At 39.9% G+C, this 20,134-nt stretch overlaps 2 protein-coding genes across 5 annotated transcripts in view; one reads left to right on the top strand and one right to left on the bottom strand.

Annotated features, from left to right (window-relative positions):
- Positions 1-7,078, bottom strand: part of LOC125010896 (extended synaptotagmin-2-like) — a 45,809-nt gene extending 38,731 nt beyond the window's left edge. For all 4 annotated transcript variants that reach the window (XM_047589821.1, XM_047589822.1, XM_047589823.1 and 1 more), the window contains exons 1-2: positions 6,935-7,078; positions 5,435-5,822 (exon numbers count right to left, since the gene is read on the bottom strand). In XM_047589821.1, coding sequence (XP_047445777.1) covers positions 5,435-5,815 — 381 coding nt within the window. In that variant the 5' untranslated portion in view covers positions 5,816-5,822; positions 6,935-7,078. The remainder of the gene's footprint in view (positions 1-5,434; positions 5,823-6,934) is intronic.
- Positions 7,079-13,999: 6,921 nt separating this feature from the next.
- Positions 14,000-20,134, top strand: part of LOC125010984 (vasoactive intestinal polypeptide receptor 2-like) — a 64,755-nt gene continuing 58,620 nt past the window's right edge. Inside the window, exon 1 of the mRNA XM_047589962.1 lies at positions 14,000-14,332. Within this exon, the coding sequence (XP_047445918.1) occupies positions 14,282-14,332 (51 nt within the window). The 5' untranslated portion in view covers positions 14,000-14,281. The remainder of the gene's footprint in view (positions 14,333-20,134) is intronic.

The raw sequence follows: 20,134 nt of genomic DNA, 5'->3' as shown, positions 1-20,134 counted from the left end.
ACAAATAATCCACAGACAGACAGATTGAGAACAAACAGAAGATGGGTTTAAGTGTAATCCACCAACGTCTGAGGAAAGGGCTTAAAATCCCCCCAAGCTGCTGCAGACGACTGATCAACCAGAAACGTTCAGTCGACGTTATCACAGCAGATACTGACAACAAAGGTTTGCTTAGTTCACGATCAGTTTGAGTGATTTTCATATGGAAATGTAGAATATCCAGAAAGTACAAAAACCTTTAAGTGGCATTGGATATATGGATTTGTCTGTTTAAAATACACCAGTATTGGGTTGGTCTCTCTGTATTGGCTGATATGCAAAGTAAAAGGCTTCATAACTGGTATTGAAATAAAAAAAAAATGGTATTTCAAGATTTCTACTGACAAATAATAAATAATTTTAAGTTGGCTCCATGTGCATCCAGAGACTTTATTCATCCACCACCAGAGGAGTCTGAGCTTCCTTTCGTGGAGTGGTTACCTCAGGCATTCTTGGCCTGCCAACTATGAGCCGCTGCCCACGCCGCCTTTCAAGTCCCATTCCTGGAATATTTGTTTGAGACGGCGAGCCGAGAGGAGCCGAGGAGCTCTCCAAGGAAATGTACACTCCAGCCAAGATCAAAGTCGGTGTTTCTGCATCCAAACACGACGCGTAATGGAGTTAATTTAGAGTTTATTACAATAAACGTGATGTTTTTTTTTTTGTTTTTTTTTTGTTCAGGACGTCCCGATCGTTACCGGAGCTTTTACAATGATCGGATCAGACTGAGCACATAGCCAAGCCTGCATAGCAAATAAAAACTGACATTAAAGAATGTGACTAAGCACGTTGTAATGCTGGTCGATGCACATTTTATTGTGCAGGAAGCAAATATTCTCCTTTTTCTGCCAATAAACCTTTGGTTTCTTTGTCTTTATTACGTGATTTCCACAACGAAGGAGGCTCAACCATGGTACAAATTAAACTGAAGATCTTTTTTGACTTGGGTTTTTTGACTGGGTTCAGACTGATGGCAAAATACCTTGTTTGGTAGTTTGATGCAGAAGAAAGGAAAACCAGTCCTTCCAGAAAAACCAGATGCTGAAATGTGTGGACTTTGCTTTTATTTTATTATTATTTAAATTGTTTATTTGAAGATATCAATGTTAGTTATTGTGAGGTTAGACTCTTTATTTATTTTTTACTTAGGCATGAAAGAGATTTTCACAGAACTAAGCTTCATGAGATTTGTGATATTTCTACAGTATTTTATTTATCTATAGCTTTTACATCTTTCATATACCGATCAGCCACAACATTATGACCACTGACAGGTCGCTGGGAAACTGAATAAACTGAACAATGAAAAAAACAACAGCTTGTTTGACTTCTCTTTCGCTCCCTGTGTTTTCAGGATGCAACTATTCACAAATTCAAACCACATTTTGTTCGTCTTAACTCATTCACGAGTTATTTCCGATTCTGAAATCGCAGCAATTACATTCATCATCGTGTAAATATTTATCAGCCACTGAGACTAGCAGCAGTGGGCTCCTGCATTGTTTTGAAGCAGGGCCTGTGATTATTAATCAATTACTCACTCAAGGCAGTCAGCTGATCGGAGTGTGGTTTCCGGCCGAGATAAAAACTATTTCAAGATTGTATCTGTGGGAACTTGTGACGACCTGTTTTTAATTAGGTTTGGGCCTCCTCTACAGACTCTGATGATGATGCGTGTTTTGACTCTGGGACGTCCAGTGAACTCCAGGTTAGTGGAGGTCAGTGTTACAGAGGTGAGGCTGATAAAGCACCGAGGACGGGGGACCCGCCGAGGGCGTCCCGGTGTCAAAGTTCACCTCCGACTGTCGCTCATTATCAGACGGACTCGTTTCATCCTGTGTCGTCGCTGTGCTCGGTCGACGTTAATCAGGAACACAGTGAGCTTGTGTTGCAAAGAAAAGCTTCCGACGGCCACGTCTTTGTGGGTTAAAGCATCTGTCGGACGCGGCGACAGCTGCTCCGCGCTCACGCCTCCACGCTCAAAACAAAAACCTTTTCCATTCTGGTGTTGTTGTCCGAGGCCCGCGTGATAATGGACGTGTTGATGTTCGGGTCTCACTGGCAGCCTGCCATCCGCTCAGCCTCTCACTGCTCCTACTCTGGAACCGCCATCGATCACAGCGCGACAGCACAACGACTTAGAAAGTCATCGGATGTCTGCTTCTGTGTAAGGAGGAGGAGGAGGAGGACGAGGAGGAGGAGGAGCAATGAATTGTGTAGTTTTCAAGTCTGCAAACGCTTCATCACGCCTTGAAGGACTTTAATGGCCTTCTATAGTTTAGTATATTTTCACACGGGTCCAAATTTGTTGCTGCGTGCGCAGATTTTCAGCAATTCACGTTTAAAATATCCCTGAAATGATTTATTTAAACTCTGCAATCCCAAAAAAAAAGGAACTTAAATGACTCAAAAAACACAGTAAACTTGGTGGCGCTGCCAGCTTCCATTAGGTTAAGGGTTTTAGCGGCCTTCAGCATTTTCTACATGTGTGCATAAAAAGGACTCAGAGCATGAGACCGTTTTCACACATGTCCTGAATGTAGACAAAGAGAAGCTACTAAAAACTAATGCAATAGAAATAATACTCTTTGGTATTTGTTTATTCGGGAAAATGAGCCAATATTAGATATCTGAGAGGTACAAAGGTGCCACTTAAGGATGGTTATCGTTATGGTTTTAGCCAATGTGCCATGAAACGCGCTACATTTCTCGGCTTTTAAAAAGAAATAGCTACTATTCCAGGTGTTAGCATTATTCCTGTTGCAGGTTGCTTAGTCTGCATCTTTTGCGTTTGGCCTTAGACATTTTGAAGGTTCACTTCCGTCCATGCAGGTGAAAAACTCACGTGATGTCACACGTAGCATTGGCGCAGCAATAGAGCTAAAGGGGCTAAGCTAATGAAACATTCAGTGACAACATTCAGCTACTGCCATTAGCATCAGCATTGTCATCATGGTACCAAGTATCTGTACCCATCTCTATCTCTCTACCATCACACCATGGTTATTCAGGGGATCCATCAACTTCTAGCTGCTTAGAAGTTCCCCTGGGTTCCTCTGGGACCTCTCAGACTATTACGGAGTGATCTGTGTTGGTGGACCACTCCTGTGGAGGGGAACAGTCGCCTTCAGTCTCCTCCATTTGTTCTCCATCTCTCTGACTGTGGATTATTTGTGGAACTCTTTAGAGATGGTTTCGTAACATTTTCCAGCCTGATGAGCAACAACGACTCTTTATCCATTGTCCACAAATGTGTGCTGTGAAGACCAGACTGAGACAAACCCTGATTTATTTAAACGAAACAAGGAACTGAACGACATCCGAACTCCTAGCGTCCTAGAGCTGCACCTCGCTGAGATGTAATATCGGCCCACTTTCCTGATGACGGCGGTTGCCCTTTGTAAATCATTTGTGCACACATTTGTGGACTCCTTCGTGGACTTTTGTAACCTCTTCCAGCCTGATGAGCTGTTCTCCGTCCCGTCATACACTCCCACAAATTTCCTGCGAAGATCAGGCTGAGGCAAATTCCTAAAAACCTGGCCCGCTGAATGACATCCGAGGCCTGTTACACCGTCTGGAAACACGTCTGAACACATGGACTCTGATTAGACCTCGAAGGCTCAGAGACATGCAACACGTTCCCCGAATAAGCAAACACAGAAGATTTCTGCACACTTTCCTCCGTATGTGCACAGATACGTTTGATGTTGCACTGATTTGCAAAGCTAGCGCTGGATCCCTCACGTACGTAATGTGCTGACGCCCTGAGATCTCCATACCTGGCATGCTGGGGACAAATGAAGAGAGAATGCCAGCTATGTCGAAGGCATGTAGCCAGCCCGCCTCCGCCTCTTTCTCCACGCAGGTTTCTTTTTATTGTGGCCCGACCGCTCGGCGAAAGAACAGCCGCACCAAACACGGCGAAAAGCAGAAACGAGTCGGGCGACTCTCCCGCCGGCCTCACGGGTCCCTGTGGGCAGCAAGTGGTTTCAAGGAGGAGGACTTCTACTCGTCCTATGGGCACGAATCTAATTAGATCCTGGAAACGATGGCGAGCTCTTGGGCTAACGACCAAAGAGCAGAACGTGTGATCGTATCCGATGACTATTTATGAGACCTCTTTAACAAGCAAACTGACAAAGTCTGTTTTGTCGCATCAGAGCATCAAATGTCAGACATGATGCTGTCTTTAGCCTTTGTTGTTGTTGTTGTTGTTGTTGTGATCCTCCAGGGGAGCATCCGAGACATACCACCAGGGAGCTGATGCAGATAATTGAAACCAGCACAAACTATATACTACACTGACGGTAGGACGGGTGCAGGACATGAAAGTTTCGGTTTCTATCCAACGAAATGATTGTTGGCTGTATTTCTGTGCACACACGCAACCCTCTTTTCCTTTAATGCAGATTATTACCACACAAGAAACCGAGATATCGGTTGTCTCCTATTTTTAGGTCGTTTTGAACAACTCAACAACTTGAACCACAAATATTTTATTGGATAAGATGACGCATGTCTCAAACAAATATCACTGGGGACAAGGCAGTATCTCTTGTTGGCCAATAAAAATGTTCTGCAGCCATATTTCAAAGGGCAGACAAGTTTTTTTTTTCCTTTAACGCACATCATTACCTCACAAGAAACCGAAAAACTGGGCGAAAGTTAGAAAGCAACTTTAAGGCTCCTGTTTTCAAAATCTACCAATGTTTTATTGGATCAGTCTCAAACTAATATCAACAGGGGACAAGAGAGTCTCTGTTTTCAGTCTGTGAAATTGTGAAACAGCCCCAGGGAGTTGATGCAGACGATTAAAACCAGCTAAAACAGATGTGCACAAACCACACCGGCGTTTTCAGCCGGCTCTATTATAGTCTGCACTCACATTTTTCCTTTAATAAAGATCATTACCCCATATTGAATATTTGGATTCTGAAACTCATGAAGTTGGAAGTAAAGGCTCCTACTTATGTTCATTGTGGGTGACACCGGTTACCAAAACAGTCATTTCATGACATCAGATGATGCACGTCAGTGTCTGTTGACCACCTCACACTAAAGTGGTTAACCTCTAACCCAAACAAGGAAATTACAGGGCTGCTGTCGTCTGGTCCTTCCACTTCACTGGACATTCAAAACGGTGGATGCCGGTTTGTTTCTGCCACTTTTGTTTGTTTTTTTTTTTTTAATGGAGAATAAAGAAAGCGCCGGCCTCAAATTCCCCAAATAAGTTCATCAAACTATTCTGAGAAAGGAAAATCAGTGGTGGGGTTGGTGAGAGATCTCTATCAGCTGACACCACATACTCGATGCTCACTGGGAGAAAGGAGGCCTGAACCCGAGTCAAAACAAACAAACAGAACAAGGCGGCGACGACGATGCCAGGACTCACCCACGGGGGCAGCTCAGTCGTCGGGAGACTTCGCCTCACGACCTTCTCCTCGTGCTCCATGAACGCCAAGGCGCGGTTTATCCTGTAGTCCTTACTGCCGTAGTTCTTCTTCCAGTAGAAGACCGTGGCGAGTCCGATCAGGACCCAGCTGAAGCTGAACTCAAAGTATCCCAGGATGTAGATGGGGAGGATGACGGCGAAGGTCTTGGCAAATTTAATCCACATTTGAGTGACGTCCGTCAGGGACGACTGCTGCTCGTCCCCCAGCTCCTCCGGGGACAGGGGCGGGCCGAGGCTGGCGTCCGTCGGGGTTCTGGGCGCCGGGACGGGTCCGTTCGCTCCGGCGACCGGTCCCGCCGAACCCTCCATCCTGTTGCTCATTTCCCCTCTGGAGAGATATTTATTTTGACAGGGATTAACAGCGAATGTCAATGCTTGCGTTATCACTGCAAAGACGGGGCCTCGTGCATGTGAAGCAATTATGGTCCCCTAGGAACTGGAAAAAAAAAAGCCAAGACAATGTGCAAACAATGTCCTACAAATGCACCACACTTTTCTGTGTATGGTCAGAAATTCTCATTATGTCGTAACTTGAATAAAAAATGATCCACGTACTTTGCCTCACTGAGCTAAACTATAATTACAAACATGGCCAACTAGGGTTTAATAACACTTGTAACATTTGAAGGGACACAGAGCAAGAGCAACACCTAAACTTTAAATATTAAACCTTTAATTTACTTAAAGAGTAATTTCCCTTCAACAAGTAGGCAGCAAAACAAAAAAAAAAAAACAAGCAAATGCAAATCAAATGAATACAAGCCCAATAACTATATTTTTTATGTCATAATTATAGTTATATGTGAAAATACAACTCCTCAACATGTCGCAGCTCTCTCTGCATTATCCGTACAGGCTGCAGGTAGAGGTGTCATTGAAGGATCGACCCTCCTCAATCTCCATACGAAACTCCCTTGCAAAAATGTCTACTTTTCAAAGCCTGCATTCCTGATACGCGGGCCAGCACTGCGCACTGGAGGTGACAAAATATAACACGTTTTGGCAAGATGACGGCACCACTGTGTCTTCGGCTTGCATCCAAATCGCATTCACGCATTTTCGTGTGTAGTATTTCAACTTTTAAAAAAGTGCCTCACCCAATGTTGAACCACAACACGACGCTGTAGACGGCAAGTGTGAAGCGGTTGAGAAAGTATGCGTTTTATTGACATACGCGTGGTTTTGTGTGTCTGAATATACGCCGAATATAAGAGCACTCACTACTAAAGATGAAATTTACCCCAAAGACTGGTTACGGTGTGTATAATTGTGTCGCTAAACAGAATAACTCTTAATTGCCAGATTTTTTGAACGGAGTCTGTCGTGACGCCACAAAGTGACACGTATTAAGACTCCAACACGAGTACTGCGTCCATTAAGCACCAACGAAGTAAAAACTATTTCTTCTTCTGCGCTAAGCGTTGAGCAAAGACTACTCACCTGTGTCCGCCTGCGGAATTCACGGTTCCCTGAAAAAATAATAAGCTGAAATTCACTCCCCGAGCCTGGTCCACTGCATGCCGACCAGCTTAAACTCCGACAACCCTCTTCCCCCTGTAGTACATCCTCAGCCAGCCTCGCAGGAAGCTGTCACCGCGGGAAGGAGGTCAATCACCGGCAGAGAGGGAGCTTCAAATCGACAACGACGACAGCGGAGGAGGACGCCATCTTGTGGCAGGAATAGAAACCAGGAACGGTCAACGGCTGTGGTTGAAACTGTTTTCATTTTATTTAGGTTATTAATTTATTTTATTTAGGTTATTATGTCATTTTTATTTTTGTTTATTATTGTTATCATTTTAATAATAATATTTTTTTTTAATAATTTTCGTTTTATTCATTTAAATTAGTTTAATATTTTATTATTTTATTTTATGTTGTCATAGTTAATATGCGCTTTAGTTATATTTGATTTTACTTGGTTTATTATTTTTATTTGATTTAGCTTATTATTTTACTTTTTATTCTTTTAGTATAGTTATCATTAATATACAATTTATTTTATTTTTGTTTTATTTATTTAATTTAGTTTATTATCTTTTTTATTTAGTATTGTTTTCATTAATATAAAATTTATTTTATTTTTGTTTTATTTATTTAATTTAGTTTATTATCTTTTTTATTTAGTATTGTTTTCATTAGTATACAATTTATTTTATTTTTGTTTTATTTATTTAATTTAGTTTAATACTTTATTTTATATTGTCAAAGTTAATATGCACTTTAGTTATATTTGATTTTACTTGGTTTATTATTTTTATTTGATTTAGTTTATTATTATTACTTATTATTATTACTTATTATTTTATTTTTATTTTTAATATATTTATATGTATATTCAGTGTAGTTATCATTATTTTACAATTTATTTCATTTTGTGTTATTTATTTAATTTAGTTTTATTTATTATTTATTATTTATCTTGTTTGGTATTATTAGTTAATATACATTTTTAACCCACTTTTATGTTTGGGCTCAATTTGACCATATTCAGTGTTTAAAGTCTCTTAATATTTGATTAACATCTTTTTTCTTTCTTCCTTTTTCTGCTACATATTTAATAATTTTTCCTAATTTAACATAATAATATATATTATTATTCTTGATAGTTGTGATAACAGTTTTTCATACCAAATGTTACAGATGACAAAGAATATCTCACCTCATCTTCTACTACTTCTTATCCTCACTAGGACGTTGCTGTCGTGACGAGAATATGTATTTAGAAATTATATGAAGCCACTTAAACATATCTCTGTCCAATTTATAGTTGTGTAACAAGTATTCTGGATGGATATATGTGAAACATAAAGTACCTGACACATAAATTTGGGAAAATGTTTCAATTGTAATCATTTTCTGGAGGGTCAAATTGATCCCAAGAATAAAAATGTTAGTAAATTCGTAGGTAATAGGAGGGTTTAAAAACATTTTCCATAAATAGACTTCATAAATCAGAACGCCATTTTTCCCAGAGGTAATAAAAACCTGGTTCATATGGTCTGGGTGAAGGAAACAAACAAGGTAAGTAAATTAAGTTATAATAGCCTATAATATACTTAATACTATATAAAGTGTATGTTTACATACTTTGTAACGCTTCTTCTTAGTTTATTAGAATATTTTCTATTAAAGAATCCTATCTTCATCTATCATCTCTGGTAAGAAGCAGCTACGTGACCATCCTCCAGCACTAACCCTTTACAAATACCATCAAGGTCCATAAGCCTGTGACCTGTGACCATTTCATTCTATTTGCTGCTCATAGCTTTAGATTAATTAAGTAATTACTTTACTTGACGATGGACCTCAAGCTTTGCACAGAAACCATCTCCCCACTAGATGTCGTCAGCTTCACATCCAGCTCGTGTCACTTTGACCAGCGGCAGCTGCATATTTAATTTCCTATATTTTAAGTGTAACACAATGGAGTCTGACAAGAGTAAGGATGCTAACGATTAGCATTTCAGCGCTGCTTTCCAGTGCATTCACAAGTTGCGGGCAGATTGTTTCTGCAAATATTGACCTATAAAACACAAGCATTTAGGTTTCAAGTGTGTGTTAGCAACCGTTAGCAGTGGTTCCCATCAAGGCACGAAGGTTCTGGGTTCCAAACTTGCTGATAGTCTGTGGTTTTTATGCAGAGTTGACACCTGCTGTGTTTCCTCTGACAATTGGTGACGTTGTTTGCTGATTAATTACAGAATACAGTTTAAAGAAAAAAGAAAAATGAATCCGTAACACTCCATTAATAACAACAGAACTACGTCAGTGTCTTGAGTTCATTGTGCATCATTTGTAAACTATTAATTAATCATGACAAAGTGTATTTATATGCAAGAAACATTCCTTAAAGATAGTCATTATTCAGTGATGAAAACAGGGACAATGGTTTACTAATCATGCCGTGACTGTGGATTTGCTGAAACTAGAGCTAGGAAGGCTTGAGCGTAACATTGCCTCCAAGTATTTAGGGTACTTTGATTAATGGCCGTTAGTTAGACACCATCCAGGCCACCGGAGTGCAGGACTTCGAAACACGACTGCAGCAGGACGTGGCGCAGAAAGGAGTTGATCACTGAAGACAGTGAGAGGAAATGTTTTCTGTTACAATAACAGTTCAAGGTGTAGGTAAAAAAAAAAAAAGCAAAGCAGGTAAATTTGGTAAGAAACTGACTAGATTTAAGTGGGGAAAAAAGCTTGTGGAGCCCGAATGTACAAATGGAGACTAACAAATATCAGGAATGATGACAAGCTCCAAATAGACGCCTTCACAGTTTGTAAACAGTCTGATGTATTTCGAGATGCAGAGCTTAGCTGGAGGCAAAACATCTCAAATACTGTAGCCTGTAAACACCAGTTAGCATATTTCAACGGACTGTTTTGGTAAGAACTAATAGGCCGACTCCCGAGACCGTGAGTGTTATTTTAAAAAGTTGACTCTAACTGATGGGACTATATTTACCAACGCTTCTCACTCACTGGATGGACGATTTGACCAAATGAGGACACAGAGGGGACAAAGTCTGGTCTGTCTTTATCAAGTGAAGCCTCTACAACAAAGATATTACAAGAAGTAAGTGGAACCACTGTGGAAGGTAACGTAGTAAATAAAATTTCTACTTGGACACCACTGAAACACACAACTAATTTTAGTTTTAGTTAGCTAGTGGTTAGCATTAGCATGAACATGCTAATGCTAACCTGTAACATGCAGAATCATCCAAATAATGACTAACTTAACGTAATTTCACGATTTATTCTAACCAGGAAACTGATGAGGCATTACATATTAATCTGACCTGATAACAAGTGTGTGTGTTGTTGTTGATTGTCTCACTCCAGTCCTTCGTTTCAATGGCCAAAGTCAAACCAAAGTTGTCTATGATTTTGGTCGCCAAAATACAGCAAAACCACATTTTCATGGTTGACATTGTGACAGTGACAGTGTTTGCCTCCAGCTTCCCTCTGTTTTGCCTCCAGCTGACATTGTGACGTCACAGTGACGTAGGCCATGAAGGGCTCCATTGATCTTAAAGAAGGGTATTGCATCAAAACTAAGAGGTTAATTAGTTGTTGCTGTGGAGATTTTGAGACCTTTTTTTGAGGTGATTTCCATTTCTATCAACGTTTTAAAGACTTGTTGTCGGTGTGTTGTCAGCTCCTTTTTGATCTTTAGAAACTGATCGTGAAATTCTTGATGAGATTACTACAGATTCAAAATTTTAAATCCATAAACCTGCAAGTTCACCACTTAGTTCAGGTCATTTGCCTTGATTTAATTTCAGGGTTATTTAGCTACATGCTGCGTTTAAAATTTCAAATTCAGTGAATCCAGCCAAATATAATGAGCACGTCTAACGCTTTAACAGCACAGTTTGATCTCAAGTGGGGCAGACCAGTAACATAACAGAATAATAACTTCAAATAACCACAACTCCAGGCTTTTTTTATTTATTCTGTGCAAAAAAGAACAAGTAAATCAGGAGAATGTTTACATTTAATGAACTATCCTTTAGAAAAATTAAATTTCTTAAGAAAGCCATGTGCCATTTAGTCCTGGGCCTCAGTGTTGTGTGCAATGAAATACTTGGAAATTCAATCTTTCAATTTTCATGGAGGAAAAGGAGATTAATGAATTTACCATATATGATTCCCTGTCCTTGAGTGGCAAACAAATGTTAACATGTATTTGGGGAATTAGAACATAAGAACTGATTCAGACATCATGGCGTTCGACAATATTAGGACACTTCTTCATGCAGAGGTGGACCTTGTGGACCACATTAAACCCTGATTTGATCCGTGAATGTTTCCTTGATCTTCTCTGATTGACTGAATGAAAACCACACACTTCTAAACCAGCATACAATTTAAAATGTGCCAAAGTGACCAAATATGGTTCCTTGCCCCATAAAGGGTTAACAAATAAGGAATAGTAGATATTTTCATTGAAAAAAAAATGCAGGCTTACGTTGGGGGCAAGAATAGACCTTCTGGTGGGCCTCTTTTGGCCAGCGGACCCAATGTTTGACACATCTGAGGCCGGAGCCCACTGTTCCAACTTTCATTATTATTATTTATTCTACTGTTGCACCAAATCCAGCCCAAGCGTGAGTCCTATAGCGAGACTTTTAATCAAATGCATTCATGCCCCTTAAACCAAAGCTCCATTTTCAACCCAGTTTTACAAGGATTCAATCTTATAGCTTCAATTTGTCAACTTGGCGCATGACTTTCCGGCAAACAAAGAAACAAAGAATTAAGGTTGGTAGTTGGTAGCTCACACATCCAGGCTGTTTAAAATCAGCTTCGTACACAAGACACGCCAGCACATTTTACACCGCAGTGTTGATACATTCGCCCACAGCAGGACCTGTTCTTTGTGTAAATATATGCCTTCATCCTGGCTCCGCTTCCACGGGTTTGCCACAGAAGACAGAAACCATGCGCAGGGCTAGAGGGCAAGCGACATTTATAATCTCAAGACGGAGTTTCTGTACGGGTGCGTGGAAATCCTGTTTCCGCTAATCCCCGAATCAATCGAGATGTTGGGGTTTGAAGTGACATTTCAGGGACAGGAGGCAGTTCACTGGTAAGGCTGACCTTTAAAGACGCACTACCTGGAAAATCAATCTGCAGTGACAGAGATTAACCGCGTGTTCAAACCTCACAGTTATAGCCCCTTTTTGTTAAGATGTTATCTCTAAGGCTCGTAATAGTAAGACTAGTTCAATATCTGAAAATAAATAAATAAATAAATAAATAAACTAACTATAGAAGGTGGTGTGTTTGTAAAAGTTGTATTTATGGCAATTACATTTTTTTTCTGCCGTTATGAGCCACTTAGTTGTTTGCAAGCAATTTATCACACAGTTACATGTCATATTGAGACTGACCTCTGCATTTTGAATGGCTATTTTCTAGTTTTAAAGTATGTATGGGTCAACAAAAAACAAAAAAACACTGGAGACTGCAGTAGTTCCTGTTTTAAACCAATCAACCATCCCACACCGCTGACCTGTTCTTATCATGTGTCGATTGGTTTCCACCTATGAATTTTTCTCTCTGGTCTTTCTTTCTTCTAGGTTTTTGTAAACAGTACCCCTTTAGGATTTTCTACATTTTTTTTCTTTTTCCAAAACATCTGCAGATTTTTCATACAAGTCCTAAAACTAGACAAAGAAATCCCCAGTCAAATATAAATGAAACAGAAATATTACAAATTTCCGGTTTCCAGTAACTGCTGATCTGTCATTTGCAGCGACTTGGAAGAATTTTTAGCCCCTTCCTGAGTTTAAGCAGGATTCTGCACCAATCAGGCATAACATTACGACCACCGTCCTCATATTGCGCAGGTCTCCCTTGTGCCTCCAAAACAGTTGTGAATCATCAGAGGATGAACCTTCCGACGGTCTCCTGTGGGTTGAGGGGAGAGGTGTCTGTGGATCATCCCACAGATCACTTGATCAGTTTGAGATCAATGCCAGGTCCAAACGTTTCCCAGAGAAACACTGAATTGTCACAAGTTGGTCAGTGTTATTTACTTCTTCTCTCAGTGGTCGTAATGTTGTGGCTGATCGGTGTACGTACGCTAGGGTTATTGGATGATAAGGCTTGGAGAGGAGAGAGGATGTGTCCGGGAAAAGAGGAGGACGTGTGGTCACCACAGTTCGCCTCTTAAATTCCACTAGTTCCATCAAAGCGACGTATGACAATCGTAACCATAGCAACAGATATCTACTACTTTTAGCCCCCCAAAAAATAAAGAACCCTAACCCAACCAAATTGTTTTTGAGTCTTATCCTTTCAGGCATCAATCTCTATTAGACTCTCCCATGTACGGAGGCCTTTTTGTATCCGTGCAGTTTAATTGATAAATTTTAGCCATCTAGTGGCTAATGCTGGAATTGCTGCCTGAGTTAAAAATAAAACATAGTAAACAATTTATAATAATAATAATAATGATGATAAACACAGTGTGGCAATGTCCACAGAGTGGACACTGTCTTAAAAAGTAAAAAGTAGAATTAGAAGCTGCACTGCCCATTAAAAAGAAAACTATTATGCTATTGGTGCCAGTCCTGCAGACTCATGGAGTTATTGAACAAAGTCAAATAACAGGTTGTTGCACAGTGGTACGGATTATTTTCAGAACAACTTAATGGTCCACTTTTGAAAGACGGGGCTGCACACAAAAACTAGTTTAAATCATAGGCAGACGTAGCCTCGGTTCATTGTCCACCGTGTTGACTTTATTTAAAACTCTGTCCCCCTCCGGTCAGTCTGAATTATAGTGGTGCGAGCAATTTCCTTCAAGTCAATATTGAACGCGAGGCTCAGACACTCGGGCAACAAAGGAACGATTAAAATGTTTTTCTATAATTTCTCTTCAGCCCTTTGAACAGTGCTCAAGATGAGTTTTTAAGCCTAAAAAAATAATAAAAGTAAAATTACTGTTAAGATTTTATTTTGAAAGTCTGCCCCGTACGCGTAGCTGCTCATTGTTGAGAGCTTGACGGTTGGAGTGAGCCGTGGGTAAGTGATCTCTCTGCACATTCAGCTCAGTGGAAGCAGCCAGAGTGGATACAGGACATCACAGACTGGGCTTTCACTCCTTTATTACTATTTGTTTTTCTCGTGTTTGTGCCTCATTCATGGAATTTAAAAAACATTTCTCCTCTCTTCTTCTTCTTCACTGCGAAGACAAACTCGGAGGTGGAGTTTAAATGGAGAGTTTCTCCTGGTAGCAGGGCAGAACTCCGGCTTCCACCTGAGGAACGAAAGATGAAAAGTTTGCTCTTTGTGACCTTGTGTCTCTCGACGTGTCCACTCATGGTGAGTCATTCTTCTTCTGGTCAACTCAGATCATTCTCATCTGGATTTTATCTAAAAAATATACAATATAGTGCACACCTTGATGCCAAATACTGACGGACTGGGAGGAAATTTATTCCAAGTGGAGCTCCATCTATACTTCTGATTACTTCTGATTATTGTTTAATTTTCTCCATATGTTTTTTCTTAAATTACCCTCCATTTATGTGGTGCAGTTAAATAATTTTAAAGAATTTTTTAAAGATTGTTTTTTGATATGTATCTTTCAGAGTGGGATAGTTGGTTATATATAATTTTATGATTTTTTTTTAGTTTGTTTTTTTGGGGGGGTTTGATTAATAAACTGTTTCTAAAACATCTGTCAAGATAGATTTTTTCCCATCAATTCAGTTTAGCTGTAAAAACCTGAAGTGCGCTCGGAAGTCACATGACGACTCAGTTAATTTATTTAGCATTGACTTTGTTAATTTAGGTGAATAGGACAAAATAAGTAATTATCTACCTTTGTAATATAAAAAAGAAATCACATCACAAATGCCGCTCTCGTCCCCTCTCATTGCAGTGTGTCAATAATAATCTTTTTATTTTCTGACTTTTTTTTCCAAGTCAAGTAAAAATAAATCTTTGGAGGAACTGGAATCTGAAGATGTACCCTTGAATTTTAGGCGGAATGTCATTTTATTTCAACATTTAAAGGCTGATCAGATGATTAAATGAAGCGACTACGTGGCAGATTAACTGGTAATGAGAGTAACCCGCAGGTCTCTCTGTTCATTAATTAAGATCATTTCAGAATAATCTGGTTGTCCTTTTTTAAGCCGTCCTCCGGCTATTATCCTTTTCCTCTCACACATTATCTACCCGTTCTCCTCCTGTGTTGACCTCCTGGCAGGATAAACAGTGGAAGTGCTCTCTCTTTTTATTTTTTTATTTCTTGTCCTATGACTAAGAGCAGAATAAACGTGAGGGTTGAATCGTCCGACTGATTCACCTTGAAAACACAGAAACTGTTTCAGTGAAGCTGTCTGACTGTTGTTTAATTGTTTGTCTCTCTGTATTTCCTGTGCCTCATGGTTCAATGTTTGGATTCATCACTTATTTAAATCATGTGTTCATTGTTGCTTCTATTAAAGTTTCTCTTTTTGTTTCCTCATCCAGTCTCATTGTGAATTTGGGTTAATGACCTGTCTGGTTGTTGACTTGTCTCTCGTTGTTGACTGTCTCGTTGATTCTATTTTGTCTCTCTAGTTGTTGACGTGTCCTGTTGTTGACTCTTAGTTGTTACGTGTCTCTAGTTGTTGCTTCTAGTTGTTGTTGACGTGTCTCTAGGTTTATTGACGTTGTGCTGTCTGTTGTTTACTGTGTCTCTAGTTGTTGACTTGTCTCTGTTGTTGTTGACGTGTCTCTATGTTGTTATTGACGTGTCTTAGTTGTTGAATTCTAGTTGTTATGTCTCTAGTTGTTGACTTGTTGACTCTTAGTTGTTGTTGACAGTTGTCTCTAGTTATTGACGTGTCTCTAGTTGTTGTTGTGACGTGTCTCTAGTTATGTGCAGTTGGTCTCTAGTTTAGTTGTGTTGACGTGTCTCTAGTTGTTGACGTGTCTCTAGTTGTTGTTGACGTGTCTCTAGTTATTGATGTGTCTCTAGTTGTTGTTGACATGTCTCTAGTTGTTGACGTGTCTCTAGTTATTGACGTGTCTCTACTTGTTGACGTGTCTCTAGTTGTTGTTGACGTGTCTCTAGTTATTGACTTGTCTCTAGTTGTTGACTTGTTTTTAGTTGTTGTTGATGTGTCTCTAGTTGTTGACTCGTCTCTAGTTATTGACGTGTCTCTAGTTGTTGACTTGTCTCTAGTTGTTGTTGACGTGTCTCTAGTTATTGACGTGTCTCTAGTTGTTGACTTGTCTTTAGTTGTTGTTGACGTGTCTCTAGTTGTTGACTCGTCTCTAGTTGTTGACTTGTCTCTAGTTGTTGTTGACGTGTCTCTGGTTGTTGACGTGTCTCTAGTTGTTGACTTGTCTCTAGTTGTTGACGTGTCTCTAGTTGTTGTTGACGTGTCTCTAGTTGTTGACATGTCTCTGGTTGTTGTTGACGTGTCTCTAGTTATTGACTTGTCTCTTGTTGTTGAACGTGTCTCTAGTTGTTGACGTGTCTCTAGTGGTTGTTGAACGTGTCTCTAGTTGTTGACGTGTCTCTAGTTGTTGTTGAACATGTCTCTGGTTGTTTTCACGTGTCTCTGGTTGTTGACGTGTCTCTGGTTGTTGACGTGTCTCTGGTTGTTTTCACGTGTCTCTAGTTATTGACGTGTCTCTAGTTGTTGACGTGTCTCTAGTTGTTGTTTATGTGTCTCTAGTTATTGTTGACGTGTCTCTAGTTGTTGATGTGTCTCTGGTTGTTTTCACGTGTCTCTAGTTGTTGACATGTCTCTAGTTGTTGTTTATGTGTCTCTAGTTATTGTTGACGTGTCTCTAGTTGTTGATGTGTCTCTGGTTGTTTTCACGTGTCTCTAATTGTTGACGTGTCTCTGGTTGTTTTCATGTGTCTCTAGTTGTTGTTGACGTGTCTCTAGTTGTTGACGTGTCTCTGGTTGTTTTCACGTGTCTCTAGTTATTGACATGTCTCTAGTTGTTGACGTGTCTCTAGTTGTTGACATGCCTCTGACTGATTTGAGTATTTTTCTCGACATGTTTTTTCATGTTTTATTATTTTGTCTCTTATTCATATTTAAAAAATAAAACAACGTTGTCTTTTCCCATCAGTCGTCACATCACAGCACAGTTTCACAGGAACATTTACTCTGAGTGCGTCGCTGTGAAGTAGCAGAGTGACTCTAACCTGTGGTCACTTTAGAACTGAGTTGTGTAAATTGTTGGTTTTTCACTTGTGTGTCAGACAAATTGCTCGTGATTTTAGACCTTCAGAATCAAACTTAAGAGGCAAATAAATGCAGCTCAGAAAAACGCAAAAAAAGTGTATGGACCAAATATTTTATTCAAGTAGATTTTAGCCTTTTTTGTTCATTTTCGTAGATTTTATCCATAGAATCAGAATCAGAATGCTCTTTGTTGTCATTGTTGTGGGAAAAAACATACAAACTCTATAGGAAGCAGCATAAGACAAAGGTGAATAAATACAACTGATTCTCATCCAACATACGTTCATGCTTTTTACATCATTCTATGTGGATGTTGCAACAGTTCATACTGATACACGAAAATATTTTCATATATAATCTCTGGCTCGGTGTGAGGATGTGCTGCTTTCTCTGTTAATTAGAGCAGGTTTGATCAAAGTAAAGGGCGTCACCTCGAAGGGCTGTATTTCAGTTTCGTGAACGCTCCGCGTCTGTAAACACAGTTCCTTTTCACAACACCATTTAAACGTGCTGCGTGTGAAGTGGGTCATACAACATCCTGTGGCACAGATAAACACATTAGCGGTGTGAAAAGAGACTAACTGCAGGAAAAAGTCGTCCCAGAACTGCAGCGAACGCGTCGCGGAGAGACGCAGCGTTTAAGGTGATAATTAAGAGCTGACGAGGCCGTACTCCTCAACTTACAACCCCCCCCGGTCTGTGCATTGATTTTACTTTGCATCCTCGGTGCACCAGAGGGACCCAGGTGTGAACACGCTCACGGCCACTGTGTTATATTAAGCTCGTCAGTCTGAGCGCAGGCTGCGGGATATCTGGATCCAACCCAGCGGAGTTATGTTCTGAAGCAGAGGAGGACCCAACATCCCGGACTCCTCTGTGTGATTCTATTTGAAAGGAAATGGGTTTTTCAGATAGATGTTACTACTCATGTGCAAAAATGTGTTCTCACCGTACTTAAAAAGTGAGCATGGGTCAGTGAAACCTGATGTAACTGATGTGATTCGTGTGGTGCATTTAACATCGGCCCCGGTTATGAAGTCTCTTCAGAGTTACTGAACTTTTATACCTCTACACTTTGCAGATTTCGGTTTAATAATAATATATATATATATATATAAAACATGATCCCAGGGGAGAATTCACAAACTGCCTGTCAGTATTTAAATGAGCTCCTCTTTTACTGATGTGACTAACACATTAATGCACCACTAGATAAAACCGTAGATGGACAGTGAAGCTCCTCTAATGTGAAGCCAAACAGAGTCTGTCCAACTAAGGGAATGGACTGTCCTAGCTGTCCCTCTATGCGGATTGGTTCTGAGCTGGTCACATGTTTCATGGGCGCCATGTTGGATACATCTAACCAATATTCACCCATAGAGAAGTGGTAATAACAGAGAATAAAGTTGTATTAAAAGTTAAAATATTCCACAATGCTCAGCCTACGGCTGATGTGAACCTTGATCTCAAAAACGCCCAACACCGCCTTACAAATGAAGTTTGAAGCTAACCTAGCCGTATGCTAGCTAGTTATCTAGACTAAAAGCTTAGAAAAATAGCAGCTACCATCATATATACTGTGAAACCCATGTGTTCACGTAATTTATGTCCATGTAGACAGATTTAACTGACACGTAACTTTACCTCGGTTATTAGTAAGTTATGAAGGCTAGCTTGCCAATGTTATAATGACAACACTGAATAACAGTTTAATTTTCACTATTTCTGAGTATTTCTAATTTTTCTGAGTAATTTCAACCTTTTAACGGTGATGGATGAACACGGAGACTGAGGAGCAGATAAACACAGCTCCATGACTGATGAGGTGATTGGGCTACAAAGCATTTTACAGGCTCATATTAAAAATATTTAAAGTAAGTAGATGCTGGCATATTTAAATGAGGGCCTTTTACATACTGACAGACGGTGGTAATAACATTTATAGGCCCGTTAATGGTGAAAATAAGACATTTATTTCAACATAGCACATCCGCCCCATAGGGTTACACTGTAGAATCTAACCTCTGATGTAGCAAACATGGCGCCCATGATTTGAGTTGACATTATTATAATTACAGTGTATAACTCAGCATGTCATTGTAACTGGTGGAGGTGGCTCCACTCTCCGACTGTACTGATTAGACTCTGACTCCAAAGTTGCAAAATGGCGCCACCTGTATGATGTAGGGGATAGGTGGCCACATGTTTCCTTGTAATACCCAAATATTAGTAACTAACAAAGTGCTTTAGGACCAGTCTTACTTAAATTTGCTCCTTTTATATATATTTTTTTTTACATAATACAGCCTGAACCATCCAAAGAAAATCCGCATAAAAAGACATCTGATCCCAAACTGTTGAGCAGTTAAACACCGGAGATAAAAAAAAAAAAAACGGTACAAAAATATCTCATAGGCTTCAGTTTTAGGATAATCTCTTAATGCTAATTAAGAGCGTTGGCAACACAGGAAACAGTCTGTAAAATCCCTTTCAAACTGCAAACAGCCGCCATCCATGGATTTATTAATTTGCTCATTACTCGCGAGGGGGAAAAACACACACACCACTTCACAGATATTCTTTGACCAGATTGCACCATCTCCCCAATTCTGCGAAAGAATAAATATCCTGAAATAAACAGCTGAAATAAAATCCCAAAGGCCCTCTCTAAACGCCCGCCTCGATCCTGTTAACAACATTGTTTGTGCAGCTCTGATCGACACGTCAATGGAGGAGCTTTGCTTTCTCTCTAATGAGCGACGGAGCTTAAACCCTCCGACGTGCACAAGTGCTGCGTCTGTGCATGTTTCAGTTTCATGTCAGATTTAATGTGGACTTGGGGGGAAATAAAAAAAAAAAAAAAAACCTGAACTGCTTAAACGTTTTGGAGAAAGATTGATAAGAGGGGAAAAAATCACTGTGTTTG

The sequence above is a fragment of the Mugil cephalus genome, chromosome 7, assembly GCF_022458985.1.
Source record: "Mugil cephalus isolate CIBA_MC_2020 chromosome 7, CIBA_Mcephalus_1.1, whole genome shotgun sequence".
In the NCBI taxonomy this organism is placed as follows: domain Eukaryota; kingdom Metazoa; phylum Chordata; class Actinopteri; order Mugiliformes; family Mugilidae; genus Mugil; species Mugil cephalus.
Note: the sequence above shows the minus strand (reverse complement) of the source record. Positions and strands in the feature narration are given on the sequence as shown.